General features: G+C 36.4%; 1 protein-coding gene across 2 annotated transcripts in view; it reads right to left on the bottom strand.

The window, feature by feature from the left end:
• Positions 1–22,961, bottom strand: part of VIPR2 (vasoactive intestinal peptide receptor 2) — a 143,401-nt gene that overhangs the window by 23,715 nt on the left and 96,725 nt on the right. For both annotated transcript variants that reach the window (XM_074193239.1, XM_074193240.1), the window contains exons 5-6: positions 11,806–11,903; positions 3,917–4,058 (exon numbers count right to left, since the gene is read on the bottom strand). In XM_074193239.1, the coding sequence (XP_074049340.1) occupies positions 3,917–4,058; positions 11,806–11,903 (240 nt within the window). The remainder of the gene's footprint in view (positions 1–3,916; positions 4,059–11,805; positions 11,904–22,961) is intronic.

Here is a 22,961-nt window from a genome sequence, read left to right as displayed (position 1 = left end):
CTTACTCATGACCTCACATATATGCCATTCCAGTTAGAAGGACTAGACTTTCCCTTTATTGATTAATGTATATGACAGATTTGGTATTTAAGAAAGTTCTCATAGATCCCACATTTGACAGCCATCTGACCCATGATGAAGATAAGCTCTTCATTTGTTTGTCATGGAAACCTATTCTCATGGATGTCTATTTTTAATATCCCTTCTTAGTCAAATTTACCCTGTACTGGATGCAAAAATTGGTCCAACTCTTGTATACTGTGAGACACAGTGGCTCTTTTTCTCAGGACTTTAATGGATAATTTCTAGTATTAACTAGGAAAATTTATGGATTAAATATTCTACAAATTCAACTCTTCTCAGGCTCATCACACATGCTGGTACGCCTTTTCACAGCTCTTGATCAATGGAGGCAGCTAGTTGAAGGTAACATAACATACTTAACACTGAACAATCTTTTAGATATCTTCTGTTTGGAAAGTCAGGCCAGCAACTAAATTTAGTTGTGTTGCATTTGTCAGTTCATCTGTCAGCTAATAAATGTTTAACAGGAGTCTGGAAGTTTTCAGGGTTGAAAGGGGAACATTTTCATACTCCTGGCTACCTTCTTTGCCCTGCCAACATCTTGAGAGAAAGATCTACACTACCTATTTTGGGAAACCTGCCTCATAAATCTGTTTCATCAAAAAGAGTTGACTAAGCCTGGTTGGAAACAGGAACCCCTATGTGACATTTTCTTTTTTCTTTCTTTCTTAAGATGTATCTTTTTACTCAAATTACTGATTTTCTACTCTCTGAGGAAAAAACAGAAACAATAATAACAAAACCCTGGAAATAAATGCAACTGCACCTTTTTTTCTTTCACCTTTTTCTTCCCCTCTCCTTTTTGTCTCTTTCTTCTTCCCAACATTTCAACTTTATTTTTATCTTTTGGTGAATATGAGAGGATAGAAACTATGGCAAAGACATGGTCAGAGAGGAGGCATAGCTGAAGGATTCCACTTTGCTAAAATTAAGTTAACTGAGGGAACGGATTGTCAAGGGGAAAGAAGATAGTCATCTGTCACTCTCCTCTCCTCTTCTCAATTTCTCTCTAGTTAGCCATTGTCTCTTATTCATGAATATTTTCCAAGGTTGCCCCCTGGAGTGGTCACTTAGCATTTGATTAATTAATGTACTGAAATGATTCAAATATGGAAGTTCTACCCTGTGGTACTATTCACAGGAATATTTGATGATCTCTGTTTGATGCCATAATGATAGGTCTGGCACTTTCTCAGAAAGCTGCCCATCATGGTTTAAAGAGAGGCCGGAAGAAATAAGGAGGCCATAGCAAAATCCTTCATCTGTATCAAGAAATTATTATGAATGTAGATGTTCAGTGTTAAGATTATGGTATTTTCATCTTCCCTACCCTTTCAGTTTTCATATCTTATTTAGTGTAGGGGGGAAGAGGCAACTACTTAGAAATTAAGAGCAACAATTCTCTCCACCTTTAAATGTTACCTTTTCTTGGAGAGAGTAACCAAATAAAGTCCTTTTTTCCAATTATTGGATTACTGAGGAGTACCATTCATTGAATCAATTTGCAAGTACTTAAATCATTCTTGACAACAAAACTCTAGGAAGAAAAAGCATGCAGGAACATAGCAGCTTTCTTCATGGTCTTAGATAGCTATCTGTCCCAACTATTGCTATCAAGGATTGCTATTAAATTAGAAAACTAAAATGCAATGAGGTGAATTTCAGGTTAAGGCAGTCTTTCAAACCATTCATCTAAGAACAGTTGTGCCAGCTGCCCAGTCCACTCCAGTAGAATGTGGATGGGAGATTTAGTTCACAAACACAGTGTTTTGTGAACTAAACAGAAGTTCCAAGGTTTGAAATATCACAGCAGAGGAAAGCCTAAACAGACAAACCTCTTATCCTCAGAACAATACAAGAGAAATTAAACTATAACTCAGAGGTCTTGACCTTGCTGTAAAATGGCTATCAAACAATTCATCCAAATATTATACGTGTAGCTGTATGTGAATCAAAGGGAAAACAATACTGACAATGATATGGGTGGAAAAGACATCCAATTTGGAGAAAGAATTTTTTTCCCTTACACTGAGGCTATAAGGATCAAAGGATTTAGTGCTGGAAGGAACCATAGGATTCATCAATGAAGTAGATTCTTGGATCTTAACATAACAAAGCCACTTAAATCTTTCATATCTCTTCAAAGCTGGAACATGCTTTTTACTTATATAATTTAATTTTAAATCAAATTCCTTCCCATGGGAATTTGTGTTATAATGTAAGCAATTTTAATTTGTTAAATAATACTAGTTCTGGTTTCTGGCAAGAGATGACTACTCCTTGATGATTTTTCTCTCTCCCCTTCTTCCCACAGGAGTCAGAAGATGCAAAAAAATGAAAATTGCTTTCTTTGTGTTGGTATTCGCCCTGGAAGCTGATACTGATTCCTTCCTCAATATGTTCTATCTCCAACAGGTGCCATCCCCTGATTATTTTTATTTTGCAAGGCAAATGGGGTTAAATGGCTTTCCCAAGGCCACACAGCTAAGGTAATTATTAAGTGTCTGAGACTGGATTTGAACCCAGGTACTCCTGACTCCAGGGCCAGTGCTTTATCCACTATGCCACCTAGCTGCTCCACCATCCACTGATTATTAGTAATAATCATTTATATAAGGTTTAATAAGAGTGCTTTACATATATTATCTCATTGGATCCTCCCTATGACACTGAAATAAGTTTTACTATTATCCTCTTTTAACTGATGAGTAAACAGACTGAGAGAGAGATTCAATGACTTACTTATAGTAGAATTTACATTCAGGTTTTCCTGACTTAAATCCATATGCCACCTTGCATCAGTGTTTAGACTAGCTTCACTGGGATTGACCTCAGCCACACCTGAATCATAGAAAAGTCTAGAAAATAAGGGCAGGAAACTGCTTTATTGAGCAGATGCTATTGTTTGTATTCCTTCTCATTGTCAAGTCCTTAATCTCCCCAGCCCCCAAACACTTGTCTTGGACTATTGAATGCCCTTAGTATGATACTGTCCTGTATCTTTTCAGACACTCTGCTTTTTTTGTCTGTTGTGGTAATGATCCAACTGGTCTATCCTTCCAAATCCGCATTTGCCTGCTGACTGTTCATCCTCTCTGCATTGACTTATAGTTGAATTCTTGACTCCTTATCCTAGCACTATTGCTCAGTCAGCTCTAACCTGGCACCAAGATTCTCTGCAATGCTGAGAAGTCAAAATGGAAAAGAGAAGTAATTTTCATAATAATACTGGTAATGTAAAAGAAAATAATGCTGAAAAACACCAGCATTTTCTCTCTGTAATGACAGATCTTGAGTTCAGAGCATTGACCAGTAAAACATGTCTTCATCTTCTCATCAGAGAGTTGGTGGACAATCACTACAGAACAAGACATACTTTTTCAGTCTTGGTCAAGGTTTGGAGTTGCTTTTTTCTTTTGAGTTTCTTACTTCTTTGTTATAAGGGAGTGTTCTAAGGTGGGGAGAGAAGTTGTCCTTGGAAAGTGGCAGTGATGCAAAGAAAAGCTTAATTAAAAATTATATTATTTTTAGGTTTTTGCAAGGCAAATGGGGTTAAGTGGCTTGCCCAAGACCACACAGCTAGGTAATTATTAAGTGTCTGAGACCAGATTTGAACCCAGGTACTCCTGACTCCAAGGCCGGTGCTTTATCCACTACGCCACCTAGCCGCCCCCCAAAATTATATTTTTTAATTGAGAGAAAGGAATCAGTTTGGTATACAGTTGTTCTGCCCCTCTTGGTGAACATTATGGTTTACCAGTGCTAATGTCTATGGAGTTAAAGGAAATAGTTGTGGGATTGCTAAGAATGATCACAGGCAGGAAATCCTTACCAGTGATGATGCTTGGTCCAGACAGTGGAGAGTGCTAGAGTTAGAATAAAGAATGTCATCTTTGACTAAAACGGAGATAGCTCTCAAGATAAAAGACAGGAAAAGGTTCAAATGGATGTAATTTCTTGTACAGTGCAGTTTCCTAGAAGAGAGAGAAAAAAAATTATATATATTTTAAACATCCTCAATAATTTGCTTATTTGATTTAATTTTGTCTCTTAAGTGAAACTAACTGGAAGCCAATAACTTTTAGGGTCTTCGTGTACTTGGCATCAGCTTCACCAAGCTGATGGCAGAGATAGATATTCAATTCATCATGTTTCTTGAAGATTTGAATTCCTCCTTTGTGGGGTGCAGTGTATAGAGTGCTGGATCTATAATGGGGAAGATTTAAATTCTTATCTAACCTCATAAATTTACTAGCTGTGTCTCTGGACAGTAAGAACAGTAATAGCAATAATCAAGATAATGATAATTGCTAATAATAACTTACTTTTTGCTGCACTACGTGATGAACTAAATGGTTTGTAATTATCTTATTTGATGCTCACAACAACCCTGGGAAGTAAATGTTATTATTAGCTCCATTTTACAGAAGAGAAAGTGAGATAAACAGAAGTTGTCACTTAGAGTTATGCAATTTGTAAATGTCTGGGGCCACATATGAGTTCAAGTTTTCCTCTCCAGATCTAGCTCCTTAAACACTATATCACTTAGCTATCTCATGAGACTTTTAACCTCTGTAAACTCATTTATAAGATGGGGATAATAGCATCTTCCTCCCAGGGTTACTGTTATGATCAAGAATGCCAATATTTGTAAAGTGCTTTGCAACCTTAAAATGTGATTTAAATGCTTGTTATTGTTATTACTGTTGTTATCTACCATGCTTGCCTTTTAGCAAATTTTACAATAGCTTGACTGGCTTTGAGTGCACAGGTTCTTTTTTTTTGTCCTTGTCCTTTTTGGAGGCAGAAGAGATGTGTGTGTGTGTGTGTGTGTGTGTGTGTGTGTGTGTGTGTGTGTGTGTGTGTAGCATTTTTTTCTCCTTGAGATTATTTCATTCTCTTGGGGGATTCTTTTGACATGAAAACATTTTTTTCCAATGGCAGACAAACTTCACCAAGTAATAAATGTCTGACTTCCAAGGTCTTGCCTAGACTTTAGATATATTTTCCTTCATTACACACATTAACCTAAAAATCTCTGAAATCTAAATAGCTGGCATACATTTTTTTATTACCAATAAGAGAAGTAGTGCCCTTGATCAGAATGGTAACCTTGGGGCTCAAACAAAATAACTCATCTTGGAACTGAACCTTTGAACTACAAATGGATTGATAGGAGAAAGAACTTTTCCCTATGGTAGATATGAAATGTATTGTGCACAATCTTTCACAAGTTTCATTCTGACTATAATCATCAATACTTTCATATAAATCTCATGTTTGACTGTCCCTCCCCCCCCCGCCCCAGTACTTAAGGATGGAGAATTCGCTTTCTTCAGTTCAATGATTTTCTTAGCTTTTGATAAAGCACTGAGCACCATACTAGAATAATACAATACCATGACTGGGAAAGACCCTTGGAGATCATTTGGTCTGACCCCTTCTATTTTGAGATGAAGAAATTGAGGTTCATAAATGTTCAATTCATTTCTCAAAATCCTGCAGCAGAGGCAAACCAGGACTATAACCAGCATCAAGTAGTATAGTAGTTCTCAGAGTTGGTTTGCAGTCTCTTGGGGCTCCCTGAGTTTTCAAAGGGAGTCTATGGGTCAAGACCATTTTCATAATAATATAAATATATTATCTGTCCATTAAAATTCCTCTTCTTTTTCAACTACATATCTGTGCAAAGTTAGATTTTTTTCTATATATTTCCAACAAAGCAACATATTCAGATACGAGAATCTAGCTGTCTCCAGATACCTACCTTCCTAAAATGAGGGAGTTGTACTATGGCCTCTGTGGTCCCTTATAAATTTCTTTATTGTCTTTATAATAAAGACAGTAAAGGAATTTGTAAAAATATCTAAAACAACGCCATTCTTCTCACTAATTTTTTTTTATTTTGGAAAATATAGTTCTTTTTTTGTCATGTTATATTATGTTAACCCATGATGAATTTATTTTCTAAATATTTAATTAAAAACTAAAATTGAAATTAATTTGAAATTTAAAAATTAAAAATGAAGAATTGAATTAAAATTGTTTATTTATTATTTAAAATTTATTTCTAATAAGGTAAATATTGGTAGTTTTTGGGGAAGGAGTTTTCAAAAAAATTTAAGAGTATAAAGGATTCTGATTCAAAAAGCTATATAATACCACTGATTTAGAAGAAAGCATAATTATATGGAGAAGCAGAAAATCTAGCTCTGGTTCTAACTTACTGTGTATATTTACCAAGTTATTTAATCTCCACAGGTCTAATTTATCATTTTTTTTTAAAAAGAGGAGGATAAAAAAATAAAATGAGGGGGGATGGAATAAATGATCTCCAAGGTCTCATAACTTCTATTACTATATAATCAAGGTCTCCCAATTCTCAGATTAAGGTTCTATCCAGCACACCAAATCGCTTTCAACCAATCTTCTTTTCATGGATTTCTATGCTTCATTGATCTTCACTGAATGCAACAAGAACTCATTTATAGGATATGATTGGTGAATGAATTGCCTTACTGAAATGGATTTTTCAGATTGCTGAATTTTCACCATTGAATTGATAGAATTTTTAAAAGTTTTTATGATATTATTTTTAAAATGTTTCTAAAAATGTTTCTACCTACTAATTTCCACTCAGGCTTAGAAAATAGTATATTAACCATAATTTAATTTTTGTTGAATGACTTGGAGTTATGATGATAATAGCTGATGTTTGAATGCCTCTTTGTTCCCCTCACTCTAGAGTGTTCCTAGCTGAGCTTCTAAGTCCTCAGAGGAAGCTCTTCTCTTCTCTTTCTCTAACTCTGCTGTTAAGAGTGCAGTACTTGTTACTTCCATTGCCAATTCTGCTCTTCACCAATTTTGTTTCCTTTTGTCTTTTTCCATGTCAAATCAGAATTTCTATTTTCCTCTGTCATATTTCCTATTCTTGCCACTTCCCCCATATTTTTGGCTTTCCCTTTAGTGGGGCAAACATCATTATCTGGCAAGTCAATGATAGTGCTCCTTTTCTTTTGGAGAGCAAAATTACTTTCAGTTTGGAGTGTTATTTTTGTCCTTCATTGCTCAGTGCTCTTTTCTTTTTCTTTTTTGAGTCTGATACTATTTTGGGTATGGCAGGTTGATTTCAAGGCTCAATTCTGGGTAAATGAGTCTTTATTTTATAATGTTAAAATAATAATGAAAATAAAAATAAAAATAAGAATGCAGTTCAGTCTTGTGGAGGAAATCAAGTAAATGTAGGCATGGCACCACCAAGACCATTGGTGTTTCCACCAGGGTTCAAATGATGATTGAATGACTGATAATTATTATTGTAGCAATGGAATGACTCCTGATCTCACAATATTTTGGAAAAATTAATAATGAAAAGAGGAAAAAGGAGGGGTCAGCTAAAACTCTCATTGCAATGAGTTTCCTTAGCTATAGTGGCTTTATGGGTCTCTGGAGATTTTTCTTCCTGTGGTGGCTTAGGTCTGATTATTGCTATCAAGTGAGGCAGACTTACATCAAGAGGCAATTAAGTAGCTTTGTGGATAACATTCTGGATTGGGAGTCAAACTCTGAGTTCAAGTCCAGTCACAGATACATACTAGCTGTGTGACCCTGGGCAAGTCATTTAACCTGGTCTCAATTTCCTTACCTTTAAAACACAATTAATAATAACACCTACTTCACTGGTTTAATGGAATGATCAAATGAGATAATTACTGTAAAGTGCTTAGCACAGTGTCCAGCATAAAGATTCCCACATTGTCACAGGCAGCATCTAGTACAAAACCGTAATGGAAGATTTCCTTTCAGAATCTACATAGCAAGGTCTGCAGATATTCCTAGCTGTGCTTATTAAATATAGTTCTTGAGCATGACACATCCTCCTGAATGAGATTCAAAACCACTATTAGGGTAGCCTAATAGGCAAAAACTAAATGACATTTTTTTTAGCACTTTAAGATTTGCAAAGTTTTTAAAATACTTTCATTATCACAATCCATTTTAGAGGCAGATAGAGGTTAAGTGAATTATTCAGGGTCCTATAATTGAGTAAGTATCTGAGGTTGATTTTAAGCTCTGGTCTTTCTATTGCACTGGCTAATGAAGAATGCCTGAGGAGTTGGATGGACAGTCCTTCAGTTCCCATATCTTGGAGAGAGAGATACTGCAGAAGGACAGTGATCAGGTTTCAGAATTGGAAGGCAGAAATTAAGCAGGACATCATTTGAAAAACTGAATGAAGCATTCAATGACTGTAAGCTTCTCTCTGGAACAAAAAATGTTTTTTTATAACAATAATATTCTTCTGATGGTTCTATATATCTCAGAATCATGGAAGACCTCAGACTCTGCAAAAATCAAAATGGCATAGGATGACTTGGTGGCACAGTGGATAGAGCACTGGCCCTGGAGTCAGGAATACCTGAGTTCAAATCTGGTCTCAGACACTTAATAATTACCTAGCTGTGTGGCCTTGGGTAAGCCACTTAACCCTTGCAAAAAAACCTAAAAAAAATCAAAGTGGCAAAGGCCTCTCAAAAAGCCATGGAAAGATACAGTTATAAAGATACTACAACATACATCATGTGATGCTTTTTATTCAAGAAGTCATGAGAAATATCTCATTTATAAACTTTATCATGGGAAAGAAGATGGGCCAGTCATGTTGAAAGTAAGGGGGGAAAAGGTAATATGAAGAGACCTACAGGGTGAATCTACCTCTTCCTTCCTCAACCCAAATACGTTGTATGGAGCCTCTATGTAGCATTTATAGGTCAATGCTGACAAAAATGACACAGGTTGAGAACATGGAAGTAGGTCATGAACTGAACAACTCAAAAGAATGCCCATATTGGTGAGAATATGAATCCGTTGAAAATCTCTAGGTTTATAGTGTGTGTCTGAGTTGCTAACACACTGGCTAGTTTCTTTCTAAGGAAGTGTTCCACTCTTCTAAGGAAGAATCTCAAAGTGGATGCACGTTACCTGTATTTCTCTAAAGGTTTCTCCTGTGTCCATGGTTTTGTTGTTGTACTGTACTGAGGTTCTGAAATAGGATTGTTAGGAAGTTGCTTTGTGACGGTTTTGTGTCTTTAGGCTTAGAAGAATTGATTTAGGTGATAGTATCTTCTGAGAGTTCTTTATTCCTTCTATGTTAGGAACATAACACACGGACTGATAATGAATGCATTTATGAGTCCTTCATGAGGGAGGCAACTTTGACACAAGGAAAAAAGAGGATTGGATTTTGGCCTAAAAGAACCTGGAATCAGGTACTATCTTTACCACTTATTACCTATGAAATGGTAGGCAAGTCACTTAACTTCTTTTGTGTGAGGTCCTTTGAGGTTAAAAATCTATGATTTTCTATACATTCTGAAATGTAGATGTTGTGATTTTCTATTGTTATAAGCTTCTTCTTTTTCTGTACTGTAACAGTTTCCAAGAGAGAGACAGCAAGGACATTGGCTTCTGGGAGGCAGAAGATGCAGGTTTGTAATCTACCTCTATTATTCTCTATCATCACCCAGGTGACCTTAGGCATGTAGCTTCTTTAGCTCTCAGTTTCTTCATCTGTAAAATGAGAAGGTTGGACTAGATGTCCCCTGGAGTCCCTTCCACTTTATAAACCTGTGATTCATTGAGACAATGCTATTTGTCCCTTCCCCAGTTCACAAGGATATTACACACCCTGAGTGATACCTGTAAATGGTTCTGTGCTCCTTGAACAGAAATGTCAAGCAAATGAAGTATGTTATATGGATAATATGGACTTCTTGATCTTCACATCAGTCTAGGAAGTTTGGAAACAGTAGCTAGTTACATGGAGGTGATAAGGGAAAAAAGAGGAGCAATAGAATGGTTCTATGACTGGAGATTTAGGGAGTCGGTGGGAGATGCCAGAATGGGGATTGGGTGCCTGCCCGTTCTGTTACTCATCAGCGATGCAAGTTACTGTACTGTTGGTTAAACTTCAACAAGCACAGAAATTTCCTTTTATAAACTGAGTGCTTCAGGCGGGTGACTATGACCTGCATTTGGAGCAAGTCGTGTCTGATATCAAGTGAAGCAATTTTGGATTCACTTAGTGCATGAATGAACAAGCTTGCAGTAACTCCTAAATTGCTATCTGGTCAGCTTGTTAAGTAGGTCACTGAGCTCAAACTTGAGGAAAATTTATTAATGCCAGAAATTTGGATTCTCTGATCTCTCTCTCTCTCTCTCTCTCTCTCTCTCTCTCTCTCTCTCTCTCTCTCTGTCAGTGCTGGAAGAGTATTCTAATAAAAGCCAAATTATTAGTATACTTGCTTGATTTCTTTGCAAAAGAGACTTAGGTTTGGATTCAGTACACAGATGACTAGAAAGTTTAAAGACTTTCTATTCCATGGTGGTAGACTATATCATTGATGTTGACTAGCCACAGAGAAGAACCATTAAAAAAGGAATTAACTTGCATTCAGAGGATCCAAATTGGATTTGGAAAATTCATTTCATGTCCCTGAGACTCATCTCTAAAATGAATTCCTCATTTTCTTCATCTGGAAAATGAGGAGATTTCACTAGAAGACCTCTGAGGTCCTTTTCAGAATTAAATCTATGAGTCTAGGTTCTTGAAAATATGAGCTATTTGTCACAAGGATGACTTATTTAGAAAATATGGCTGGCTTGTCCCCAAAATGTTAATACAACAGAAAAATCAGTTCAAGGCATATGCCCAAACAGATTGGAAGCTTATTATTAGCAAGGACCAGGTTACCCCTTTTGTGTTCCCCAAAGGGCAAATGTGTTAAATGTGTTTTTCTTTCTCTCTCCTTCCTTCCTCTCTCTCTCTCTCTCTCTCTCTCTCTCTCTCTCTCTCTCTCTCTCTCTCTCTCTCTCTCCCCCTCTCTCATTCACCCTCTTTCTTTTCTATTTCCCCTTTTTCTTTTCTCTTTCTCTTTCACTTTCTCTTTCTCTTTCACTTTCTCCCTCTTCTCCCTCTCTCTTCCCTCCCTCTTTTCTCTGCCTATATTCATCTTTTCTTTTTCTTCTTTCTCTTCATCCCTCTCCTCTTTCCCTCCTTTGCTCTATTCCTCTTTCTCTTCAACCTTCTTTTCATCTATCAATTTTATGATTTCATTAGGTAGGAGCACTGTCTAACAAAAATAGGTAATTCACATTTAACATATAATATTAGATAATTTCTCAGTATTTGATGCTCAATAGATAATTCTTAAATTGAACATCCTACTGGAGGTTGGTCTGTAGCATCATCTTTAATAATATAATAATTTATAATCATGTAAGTACTTTGAGGCTTACAAAGTGTTTTTTGTATAAAAACTTCTGAGGTAATAAATATAATTAACCTCATTTTACAGTTGAGGAAACTAAGGCTCAGAGATGCTGAGTGACTTATCAAAAACAAGTGACTGAGCAGATTCAGTTGCAGGTTTCTGACACTCCAAATCATTGTTCTTTTTATTTTCATTGAAAAATACAGCATGTTAAAGTAGAGAGAAAAAGTTAGCAATGTATTTCAGTCCAGCTCTGAAGTATATGAAGAAACATCTGTTCAGAATTTTATCAGGATGCTTTGTAGTCTTAGCTGATGTGCACTGTTCTCCCCAGGGAAAGAGGTATTAGACATGGGAATGGTTGTTTTCTAGCTGCTTTTTATATTCACAGATACATAAAATTGAGAAGTCACCACCCCTGCATTCTCCCACCTGTTTGCATCCTTACCTGAATAGACAAAGGATTATACTTCCAGTTGTCAGAGCAATCAGAGAGACACTGTATCCCAGGGTATAAATTGCCTTCACCAGGATATAAAAAGTGCTCTAAGAAAAGAAAAAATATTGTTAAATTCTTTAGTGATAAACATAAAAAAATAAGAATAATGATGTTGATTGATCTTCTTTTTAGTTGTCATCTGAATCTACGACCATAGAACAATCAGTACTGTGGCAGTAGAGTGAGGAGGTTGTTGTTAAATTGTTCCCTTCTGTCCCTGTATGGGGTTTTCTTGGCAAATATACTGGAGTGGTTTGTCATTTCCTTCTCTAGTGGATTGAGAAAAACAGAAGCAAAGTGACTTGCCCTGGGTCACACAACTAGTGAATGTCTGTTGTATTTGAACTCAAGTCTTCTTGGCTGCAGGACCAGTGCTTTACCTACCAGGCACATAACTTCCTCCAGAGTGGGGGAAGGGGGGATTTTGTTTAATTAGATTTTAGTTTAATTATTTTAATATCTGCCTTAAAAGAAAGCAGCATGATACAGTAGAAAGAATGCTGGATTGGCAATAGAGCTTTGATTTAGGAAATTCATTTCACCCTGCTGAGACTCATCAGTGAAAGTGTGTTCCCTCAGTTTCCTCATCTGCAAAATGAGATTCCACTAAATGACCTCTGGGTCTCTTTTCAAATTTAAATTTATGAGTGCTGGATCTTGGTAATGTGTGCTTCTTGTCACATAGCCTGTTGAGAAAGTGAGAATGATTTAACACCAGGAACAAATTCTAGCTTTACAACTTATTGGGACAGATTACTTTGACACTAACTTAGCCCCTCTCTTTCAAATGAGTATGAAGTCTTAATGGAGATCATTTTGTTCAATCTCTCTTGTATCAGAAATGAGGAAACAGACTCAGAGAGATTAGATCATTTGTCAAAGGTCTCACAGGAAGAATGAGAGTTAGGATTTAACCCCAAATAGATTCTTTGACTCTAGATTTAGTGCTCTTTCCCCATTAAATCACAAATGCTTTTCTTGGGCTCTTGAGGCTTGTTTCTATCAACTGATTGTGTACCCCTTAACTCTTCTCTATGTCACTCTAGGAGGCAACTAAGTGGTACAGTAGACAGAGTGCTGGCCCTGATATCAGGAAGACCTGAATTCAAATTCATGCACTTGCTAGCTGTGTGACCCTGGACAAGATATTTAGCCCAGTTTAACTCAGTTTCCTAATTTATAAAATGAGCTGGAGAGGGAAATGGCAAACCATTCTAGTATTTCTGCAAAAAAAAAAAACAACCCAAAATGAATCATGAAGAGTCAAATATAACTGAAAAATGCCAAAACAGCAACAATGCCTCACTGTAGATTACCTTATCATTGTTGCTATGGTCCTTATTTCCTATAATTCTTTTTTAGTGATCCTCCACCAAAATTTGCTTGTTATCCTTTGTCTCCCTGTTATTTCATTTAGGATAGTATCCCAAATTCCTTATCCTTTTCAGTATTCATACCCCTTACTGTTATGCCTAATACACAAATTCACCTCTTTATTAAACCTTCAATCATTGATTTCATTTAATTATATTTATTTTTGCTCAGGATGTGCTAAATTATTAATTACTGCTTGTTAAGATGCAGCTTTTCAAGCATTTCCCATAGGAGTTCAGTTGTTTGGTGTTAGTTTTCTGTCTTCCTTTCTAGATGGATAGCATTTCCAGGGTAGAGACTATGTCTTTCCTTTTCCCATTTATTGCTGTAGCATCAGGCTCACATAGAGCTCTGCAGATTGCACAGTATTGAGACTGAGACTAATTGTATTCATAAGTTGATTTGACACCATTACCTACTCAGAGCGAATGTGAAGAAAGTTGTTCTACTTCAATAAATTTCAAAACCAAACTTAGTATGGACTGATGAAAAAACTCTTTGAATAACCTGATATTAAGGATCCATTAAAAAATTATTAGCAACAGTGAATGTGTCACAGCAAAGAAGACAAACCTGAGGGGGAAACTACTAACAGTTTGTGTGTGTGTGTGTGTGTGTGTGTGTGTGTGTGTGTGTGTGTGTGAGAGAGAGAGAGAGAGAGAGAGAGAGAGAGAGAGAGAGAGAGAGAGAGAGAGAGAGAATAACTGCTGAGTCTAAGATGTAGGATGTGTTTTCTTTGATATTATTTTAAACATTACTTGGGCTTATATAGAAAACTAATTTTTGTCTATAGTCATATAATAATGAAGAAGACATAAAGAAAAGCAAGCAGTAGATGTATAAATTATATCAAACATTCAGCAAAAGTATTTAAAAGTCATATATCTGTATGCATGAGCACTGAAGTCTTGGATTTGGGGCTGAAAGGTTTTGACTGAAATTTCTGTCATCATTCATTCATTTCATGGTCAACATTCATTTATTAAGCTATTACTTTGCATTAGATGTTATACCAGGGCTAGGGATACTAATATCAAAATGATACATTCACTTCCCTTAAGGAACTTACATTCTAAAAGAGGGAATACAGTATTTACTAGTAAGGGGAGGTAAACAACGGTCCCTCCTCTCCCCCTTGAGCTATAACATAATTCATAGGATGTTGACCCTGTATCTTGGATTTTTCTGGGGAATTATGGCTCAGGACTTGACACTGACTGATATAATAGGGCTGGGAGAGGATCATGGAACATTCTGTCTGGAGTTTGGAGTTTGAAACTTGCCAGTGTTCCAAGTTTTTCCATCATCAAGTCACATTTTCTTGAAAGTATCAACAATACAGGATCAACACAACAGGGAACATACTAATCATCAATGCACAGAAAGGTAAATACAAATGCAAAATAATGCAAAGTAATTTCAAGAGACTAAGGACCCCAATAATTGAGAAGATGCAGAATGGTCTCACACACTATCGGATATGGCATCTGCCTATATAGGCTATATAAATAGGAATTTAAAAATGAAGAGGAGGTATAGATACTGGATACACAGGGCTTCAGGGTAGGAAGTAGCACTTGGGTAAAGATACAACAGTGGGAGATGAAATATCATATATAGAGAAGAGGTAGCAAAGAAGTCTGATAGAAATGGAGAAGGCACAAATTATCTATAGATATAATAAGCCTGAATATTGTAAGTTCCAAAGAAGACAAGAAGGACAAAAGATATCCAGAGTGAAATGAAATGAAATGACTGGTTTAACTGGGCTCAGGGCTCTGTTTCATTTTGTAACTGGGATTTTGGCAAGATGAAAATGGATGCTAAATGAAACAAAATATCCTATAAATGCAGTGTAATAGGTACACTCAAGTTAAAAGTCTAAGGAAAATAAATTGCCTTGTGTTAGCAGCCAGTGTTTAAGTGGACTTGATACAAATGGCAAAAGGCCCAGTTTGTTGCAGGATGAGGGACCACATAGGTCTGGATTATTCCAAGTGCTGACATGAAGAGCCACTCATTGGCACAGATGTCCAGACACATTTCTTTTCACTTCTCCCCTGCCTTAGACTGATATAGAACTAGATTTAGTTCTAGAATACTCGAGTACCCTAGGACAAGACTTATAGCCTTACCCAGGTTTATCTCCAACTCAAAGAAATCCTAGTTCACCATCAAGGGTCCATCTATCGAAACCTGCTCAGTTACATTTACTAATTTAGTTCCATTTAAACCATAGCTGAAGTAGTGTAAAATGTGTATATTATGATATACCTGTAGAAGGTGAACAGAAATGATGTTTGAGTGACAGTAAGCTCTTCTCTATAGTCTCTCTTTTTCCTTCACAAACTCACATCTTATTCAACAACCCTGAGCAAGGATTTACAAAGGTAAATAAGTATAGATGGTTTTCTTCTCATCCACCCTTAGAGATATAGTAGACTGACATAGTAATGGAAGGAGAGACAGGGGACTGTATACTTCAAGGGAACTTCTTTGGGGTATGATGACTTCTGGGTAGCAGACAAGAAAAAGAAGAAGTCTGACCTAGCAGAAAGAGTAGTATTTTTGCTCTATAATACCACATCATCATCACCATCATCACTAACAAGCATTTATATAAAACCTGTTATGTCACAAACTCTGTGCTAAGCACTTAAAAATATCTCATTTGATCTTCACAACATTCCTATGAGGAACATATTATTATTCTCATTTTACAGGGGAGGAAACTGATGTAAAAAGAGACTAATTGATTTGCCCAAAATCATACAGCTAGCAAGTGTCTGAGGTGGGACTTGAACTCTACTGCCATCCATGTACCACTTGTCTCTTAACATCTCTGGATCTGAATTCCTCATTTGGAAAATGAGAAGGATGAACTAATCAATCACCAGAATCCTTTTTGGTCTGTTCTGTTCATTCTGAACTGAAAGTATTATGGCCTCCTAAGTACCCAAGTTCTTATCAGGGAAAGACTTGGAGGTTGGATTTATTGTGGATGTGTCTGGTTCTCACTGGCCACCTTTTGGATTTAAATCATGGCCAAAGAACTCCACAGAAATCACTGGACATGAAAAGATCATGGAATATGATTCTAATGCATGTGCTGTTAAATTTTTTGAGATTCAAACAAACATCATTAAGACCTTACTATGTGTCAGCTACTGTGTAAGTACAGAAGATGTGAATAAATTGTACTTTGACCCTGAGAAATAAAGAGCCAACTATTTAGCACTCATCATTCATTTCTTATAATATCTATGAGTCTAGTAACTCAACTTAATGGAGAGAGGAGAATAAGGAGGTCCCTAAAGAGGGTCTTCCTAATTAAGGGAATGAGAAACTGATGACATCTAGACCTCAATAATAAGATGATCTGTATAGTTGCATAAGGGCAGCTAGGTGGTACAGTGGATGGAGTGCAGGGCTTGGAGTCAAAAAGACATTCTCCTGAATCCAAATATGGCCTCAGACATTTACTAGTGGTGTGACACTAGGGAAGCTACTTAACCCTCTTTGCCTTCGTTTCCTCAACTGGAAAGGAAATAGCAAACCATTCCCATTTCTTTGCCAAGAAAAACCCCAAATGGGGTACAGAGTCAGGCATGACTAAAACACCACCACCACAGCAACAACAATGCATAAAGAAAAGAACCAAGAAAGCTATCCAGGAAGGAAGTTCTCTAAAACAGTTCCAACCCATTTAACATTACCTTGAATTAAAGTCAAAGAATATAAAAACTAGAATGGACCTAAGAAATGATCTAGGCCAATCCTATTATTTTCCTGTTAAAGAAGCCAAATCTCAGAGAGATGAGATGATTTTGTAAACCAGAATACTGGTGGTTCTGGGGAAGTGTATATTAATTTCCTTCCTCCACCCTCATTCCCACAGCAAAATAGGGGATTATTCTGAGCAGATGAAGTTTGGTTCAGACCTAGGGGCAGTTTGGGTCATCTGAAATCTTTTCATGCAAGAATTTTCCACTTTAGTAGAATGTTCCTGAGACCTCCCAGAACTTGCTTGTGGATTGGTTTTTATCTCTTTGCTAGCAGGGCTTACCAACTTTTACCTTTTTTTCTGAACTTCTTGGAGTGAGATTTTTAGTAAAAGGGTCATTTGACTAAGTTCTTGGGCTTTGAGTAATCTGTTATGTCTGATGCTTAATTCAGATTGCCTTGAGTGGCAGAGCTAGGATATGAACTCGAATCCTCCGAATATCAGAGTAGTTCTCCTTTCACTGCATTGTGCGTCTGCTGCATTTGCTTTCTGTCACCTAACCTCAAAATCTCATGGGCCTCAGTGCCTTCAAATAACATTTGGATCTGGTCCATCTTGGTCACAGCAAGATTTATAGTTAAAGAAATCTATATATCTCCTCCATTTTGTCACAGCATTACAGAGCTTTATTGAGTTGCAATGGACAGCAGTGATTAGCTAGGTTAACTCATTCTTGGAAAGAAATATGCACTACAGCATACCTCTATTTGAAGAGGCCACTTAAGTGGCCTCTACTTGAATATTCCCAATGAAAATGAAGGCAATCCATTCCTCTTTTGGACAGCTTTAGATGGGAGATGTCCTCTTTGACAACAGGCCTAAATTGGCTTCTTTGTTATTTCTACATTTCTACATAACAGCTTCCAAGTGACAATCTATCAAATACCTGAAGGCAGCTATTACATTCCTCTTGATTCTTCTTTTCTCCAGGTTTGACTTGTCTATTTTCTTCAACATATTTTCACATGATGAACTCATCAAGGCCCTTCACCATTCTGGTACTTCTCCCTTGGACACTCCTAAACTTTTCAATATCTATTTTAATTTGGAACCTCTACAGCAAAATACAATGTTCCAGATAATGTCTGACCAGGTCAAAGAAGAGTGGGACATTCCTCAACTCATCAGTCCTTATGCAGCTCAAGATTACATTGGCTTTTTTTTTTGCTTTTACTTTACATTGATAACATATATGAATCTTGCAGTCCATCAAAGCCCCCAGATCTTTTTCAGACAAACTGTTGTATAATCATTCCTCCCCTCACTGTATTGAGAAGATGATTTTTAAGAACTTAAATGTAAGACTTTATATTTAACCCTATTGAATTTTATATTATTAGATTCAACTCAATACTCTGTTCCAGAGGTCAGCAAATGATGACCTTTGGATAATATATCCTTGCTACCTATTTTTTTATGGTATGTGAGTTAAGAATGATTTTTACATTTTAAAGGAAAGTTTTATTGGATTTAAATAAGACTTATTTGCTCATGGATCTTGCAAAATAGGTGGCAGGATAGATTTTGCCTTGAGATATAGTTTATCAGTACCCACTAGTCTTATCAATATCTTTTGGTATCCAAATTGTTATACAGAATATACACACTAACCCTTCTGAGTGTGCCATTTGTTAATTTAATGGTCATATCATCTGTATATTTATCAAGTCAATAATAAAATTATTAAAATGCTCAGGACTAAGCCCAAATCACCGGGGCACTCCATTATAGATCTCTTACTCCCTCTCAAATTAAGGTCAAATCATTATTAATTTCATAAATTTATTGGGTACATAGTTCCTTATGGTAGGTCTCTTTTGATCTAGCCACAGATATGTTTGGTTGCACTCATCCTAAGGTAGGCACTGATCACAGAATGCTCTGGATTCATACCATTCTGGGGCCACTAACTATAAACCATGATGAGAATTAAAATTTTGGTTATAAAAAGAAAGTGTTTGCCCATGGTAAGCACACTTGTTTGCCCATTTATTAGCACAAAACCTCGTTTGAGTTTTTGGGCAGCTAGTTGGCTAAGTGGATAGAGCTCTGGTCCTGAAGTCAGGAAGACTCTTGTTAGCTGTGTGACCTTGGGCAAGTCACTTCACCCTGATTGCCTCCCATCCAGGGCTATCTCCAGTCAACGTGATTCATATCTGGTCACTGGATCCAGATGGCTCTAGAGGAGAAAGTGAGCCTGGTGATTTAGGACAGCACCCCCATACTCATATCCAATTCCTGTGCATCTCATGGCTTTCTTTGAGAATGAAAGACAAATATCATACATATGCATTAATGGGGCAGCTAGGTATCACAACAATAGAGTGCCAGACCTGGAGCAGGAAGACTCATCTTCCTGAGTTCTAATCTATCTTCAAACACTTTCAAGCTGTGTGACCCGTTACAAGTCACTTAACCCTGTTTGCCTCAGTTTCCTCATCTGCAAAAATGAACTGGAGAAGTAAATGGCAAACTACTCTAGTATCTTTGACAAGAAAACTCCAAATGGGTTATAAAGAATTGAGTGTGATTGTAACAACAGGTGCAAATACAGTAAATATTGAATTGAATCTGCATCCCTCTGTTTTTCTGCCTCTCTTCCCTTCTCCCCTCATTCCCTCTAAGTAGAAAGATCTCTGAGTCTTAGATATTCAAAAGGCAGTCATCGGGAATAATATTCATCTGCTGATTTCCTTCAGTGCTTTGATGATCTGTTCCCACAGGAAGGAAGAAAGCAAAAATCATTATAGTTATTGTTGATTTTAAGTATTCATAACAACTCTGATCATTACCATAGTATTATGAAGAGTAATTTCTGACTTCAAAGGAGAAGCAAGCATGCTGTGGAATTGTCTGTATTTGGTCAAAGCAACCAGACAGCTGCAACCTTAGAGGAAGTCTGGGTTATTCCAGAAGTTAATTCCAGTATTGCATTTTGAATAACAAAGTTCATGGCTTTACTTTTTTAAGTTAAGGTATAATGACAATATCATCTCCATAATGATAATAGTAATAAAATACTGGGCATTTTACACTTGAAATGTGCTTTACTTTCTGATATATGTTATGTGATTTGAGCCTCACCTTGTGAGATAAGTTTTTTGGTGTTTTCCAGTCATTTAATCATGATCAACACTTTGTGACCCAGTGGATCACTGTGTCAATGGGTTTTTCTCGGCATAGATACTATAGTTGTTTTGCTGTTTCCTTCTTCAGTAGATTGTGGCAAATAGATTAAGCCACTTGCCCACACAGCTAGTGAATATCTGAGGTCAAATTTGAACTCAACTCTTCCTCACTCCAGACTCAAAACTCTGTCAGGTGAGACATCTAGCTACTTACTTTAAGTATTACCATCCTCACTTTACAGATTAGAAAACTGATTTATTCAGCTAATAAGGATTTGACTTAAATCTGTCTATTTAGAAACCAATCTTTTCCTTTGTTACTAAAAATTAATTTGACTGATGACACCTTTTGTTTTTATAGCACAGTTATTTCTAGAAATTCCACCTCCTGCTGAATAGGTTGGTATGTGCATATAATCCCTACTGCTAGGAGGTTGAGGCAGGTAGATTGTTTGAATTTGCAAGTTCTAAAGTGTGTTGAATCAAAAAAATCCTGCTCCAATATTGTAAAACATTGGGAGCAGGGATCATCAGGCTTTGTAACAAAAGGTAAACTAGCTCCCATCTATAACAGAACAAGTCAAAGCTTCCATAGTTATTCTGCTAATATTGCTAATACTGATTAGCAGAAATGGGAGTAGGTTGTGTGGGGTTGCTGAACTTTCAGCCTAGGTAAGATGGAGAGACCAGAAATAAAGGAAGGAAGAAAGCAAAGAAATACCTCCTTTTCCTTGTGCCACTACTTTCTTTCCCAAGCTGAACTTGATTTGTAACCAAGAAAAACAGGTTAGCAAAAACAATTGAAACTGTGACTTATGATACACATCATTCTGACTTAGTAGTCTCCCATATCTCTCTCATATGTACAAAAGTCTATTTCATTATCTTTTCTCAGTTTTCATTACTTCTTTTTCAAGTTATTCAGAGTTTAGCTTCCTTTTTGTGATCTTTTCTTTTAATGAAGTTGTAGTAACTATATGTGCATATATATTTATTTTTAGTATCTTTTTGTATTAATCTTTCCATGTTTTTCTGAATTCCTCATATTTCTTCCTATATAATAATAATAATAATATTGCATCACATCCACAAGTAATTTATTCATCCATTTCCTTTGCTGAGATGTTAGCAATGTTGAATAAAGATTTACTAGATATGTTTGTTATACCTCACCTCACAGATTTCATTCTTAAGGAGTGGAAGCAAAATATTCCAAAATCTAGGACTATCTAATCACCAACAACAGAAATAATATGCTCAAGACAGAAAGAAATGGCAGGATTCTGGATCATGTCTAGGACTCAAGCCTTTAGAGACCATAGTTATCCCTAGTGCATCAGAAAAGCTCAATTATCTTGTTAGAAGTAACTCCTTTCTTTGGATTTTGATGGTTACTTCTATAAGACTGAAATAGACCTGGAGCTCAAATGTTCCCTTTCAAACAAATGATTTAGTTATTCTGAAAAGATCCAGGTTTGTCACTTCCAAGATCAAGTTATGCTACAGTTTGATTGCAAGCAGGAAGTGGATGAAATGTTACAGTTCCAAAAATTCCCCAATGAGTCCTTTATTCTCAATCCTCCCATTTATTTTCAGTGATGATGATTCTCTTGTTGGCTGAGACGCTGTTAAATGTCTCTTGCTGTTCTCTGCACTCGGATGACTCCATCAATTACTATTTCTTGTACATCTTAGGTTTATGTGCACCTCAATGCGGAAGGACCCAGGTGCAAGCTGTTGAGGATGATGGTGGAGACAGCAACTTTCCATCACATGGGAGGAACTGAGACACATATTTTAGTGGACAGGAGACATTTTGCTAGCCAGGACGCAGTCTATTCATACACTTTTAAAAGTGTATAAACTCTTTTTAAAGTCAAACACCCTCTTCTTATTCTACGTCAATCTTTTCACTGTTTTTTTAGGTCTCTCTTCCACAAAGGATATGATTTCTGCCCTCAATAAGATTGCATTCTGTTTCTCTTTATCTCTATCTTTTGGAATCTGTCTCTTTCTGCAAAAACATACTATCTCTTCCATGTGTGATCACCTCAGATGATAGTTTTCTATTCCTCCTCTAACTTCCTAAAGTAATCTGTCTTGAAGATATCATCAAATTATGAGCTAAATGCTGTTAGAAAGGATGTATTATTTCAGTGATTCTTTGACATAACAAGAAATTATTCTCAAAGTTTCTGCTGAATTTAATGTTTGGTTTTGACCCACTTAAGATCCTGTTTTATATTGTATTGTATTGTACTGTATTGTATTGTATCCTAACTATATTGAAAATATTTTCTTTTTAAGACTACCCAGATAGAATTTCGTTTTCTTTGAGACAACAGAGAATAAAAAATTAGTTAGAATTTTCTGTAACTTCAAATTTATTTCATTGTGTGATTGAATGATTCATCCATTCATAAATAGGATAGTCCTGTGCTTTGTAATCCTCAAGGGGCCATATATTTACCATCAACAATACATTCATTCTTTATGCAATATCTTATACATTTGGGCATTTAATCTCTCTTCAGAAAATCAGTGAAAGTTAGAAGGGAAATAAGATCATTTAGTTAAACCCCTTCATTTTATATATGGAAAAAATCAAGACTGAGGAGGTAGAGGAGCATGACTTAATCATTCTTGCTCAGACAGTAAATATCAAAGGTAGAATTTGAAATCAAGTTTTCCTAACTCTAAGACCAATTCTTTAACCATCATGTTACATATTGAATTGAATGGAATGTATTCACCCAAGCATTAATTTAGTGGATACTATGCAGAAGTTGCTTTCAATGATGTCATATCATCCATTCCTT

The sequence above is a fragment of the Macrotis lagotis genome, chromosome 7 (genome assembly GCF_037893015.1).
Source record: "Macrotis lagotis isolate mMagLag1 chromosome 7, bilby.v1.9.chrom.fasta, whole genome shotgun sequence".
Taxonomy (NCBI): Eukaryota; Metazoa; Chordata; class Mammalia; order Peramelemorphia; family Peramelidae; genus Macrotis; species Macrotis lagotis.
The sequence above is the reverse complement of the archived record's forward strand: the minus strand, read 5'-3'. Positions and strand labels throughout refer to the sequence as shown.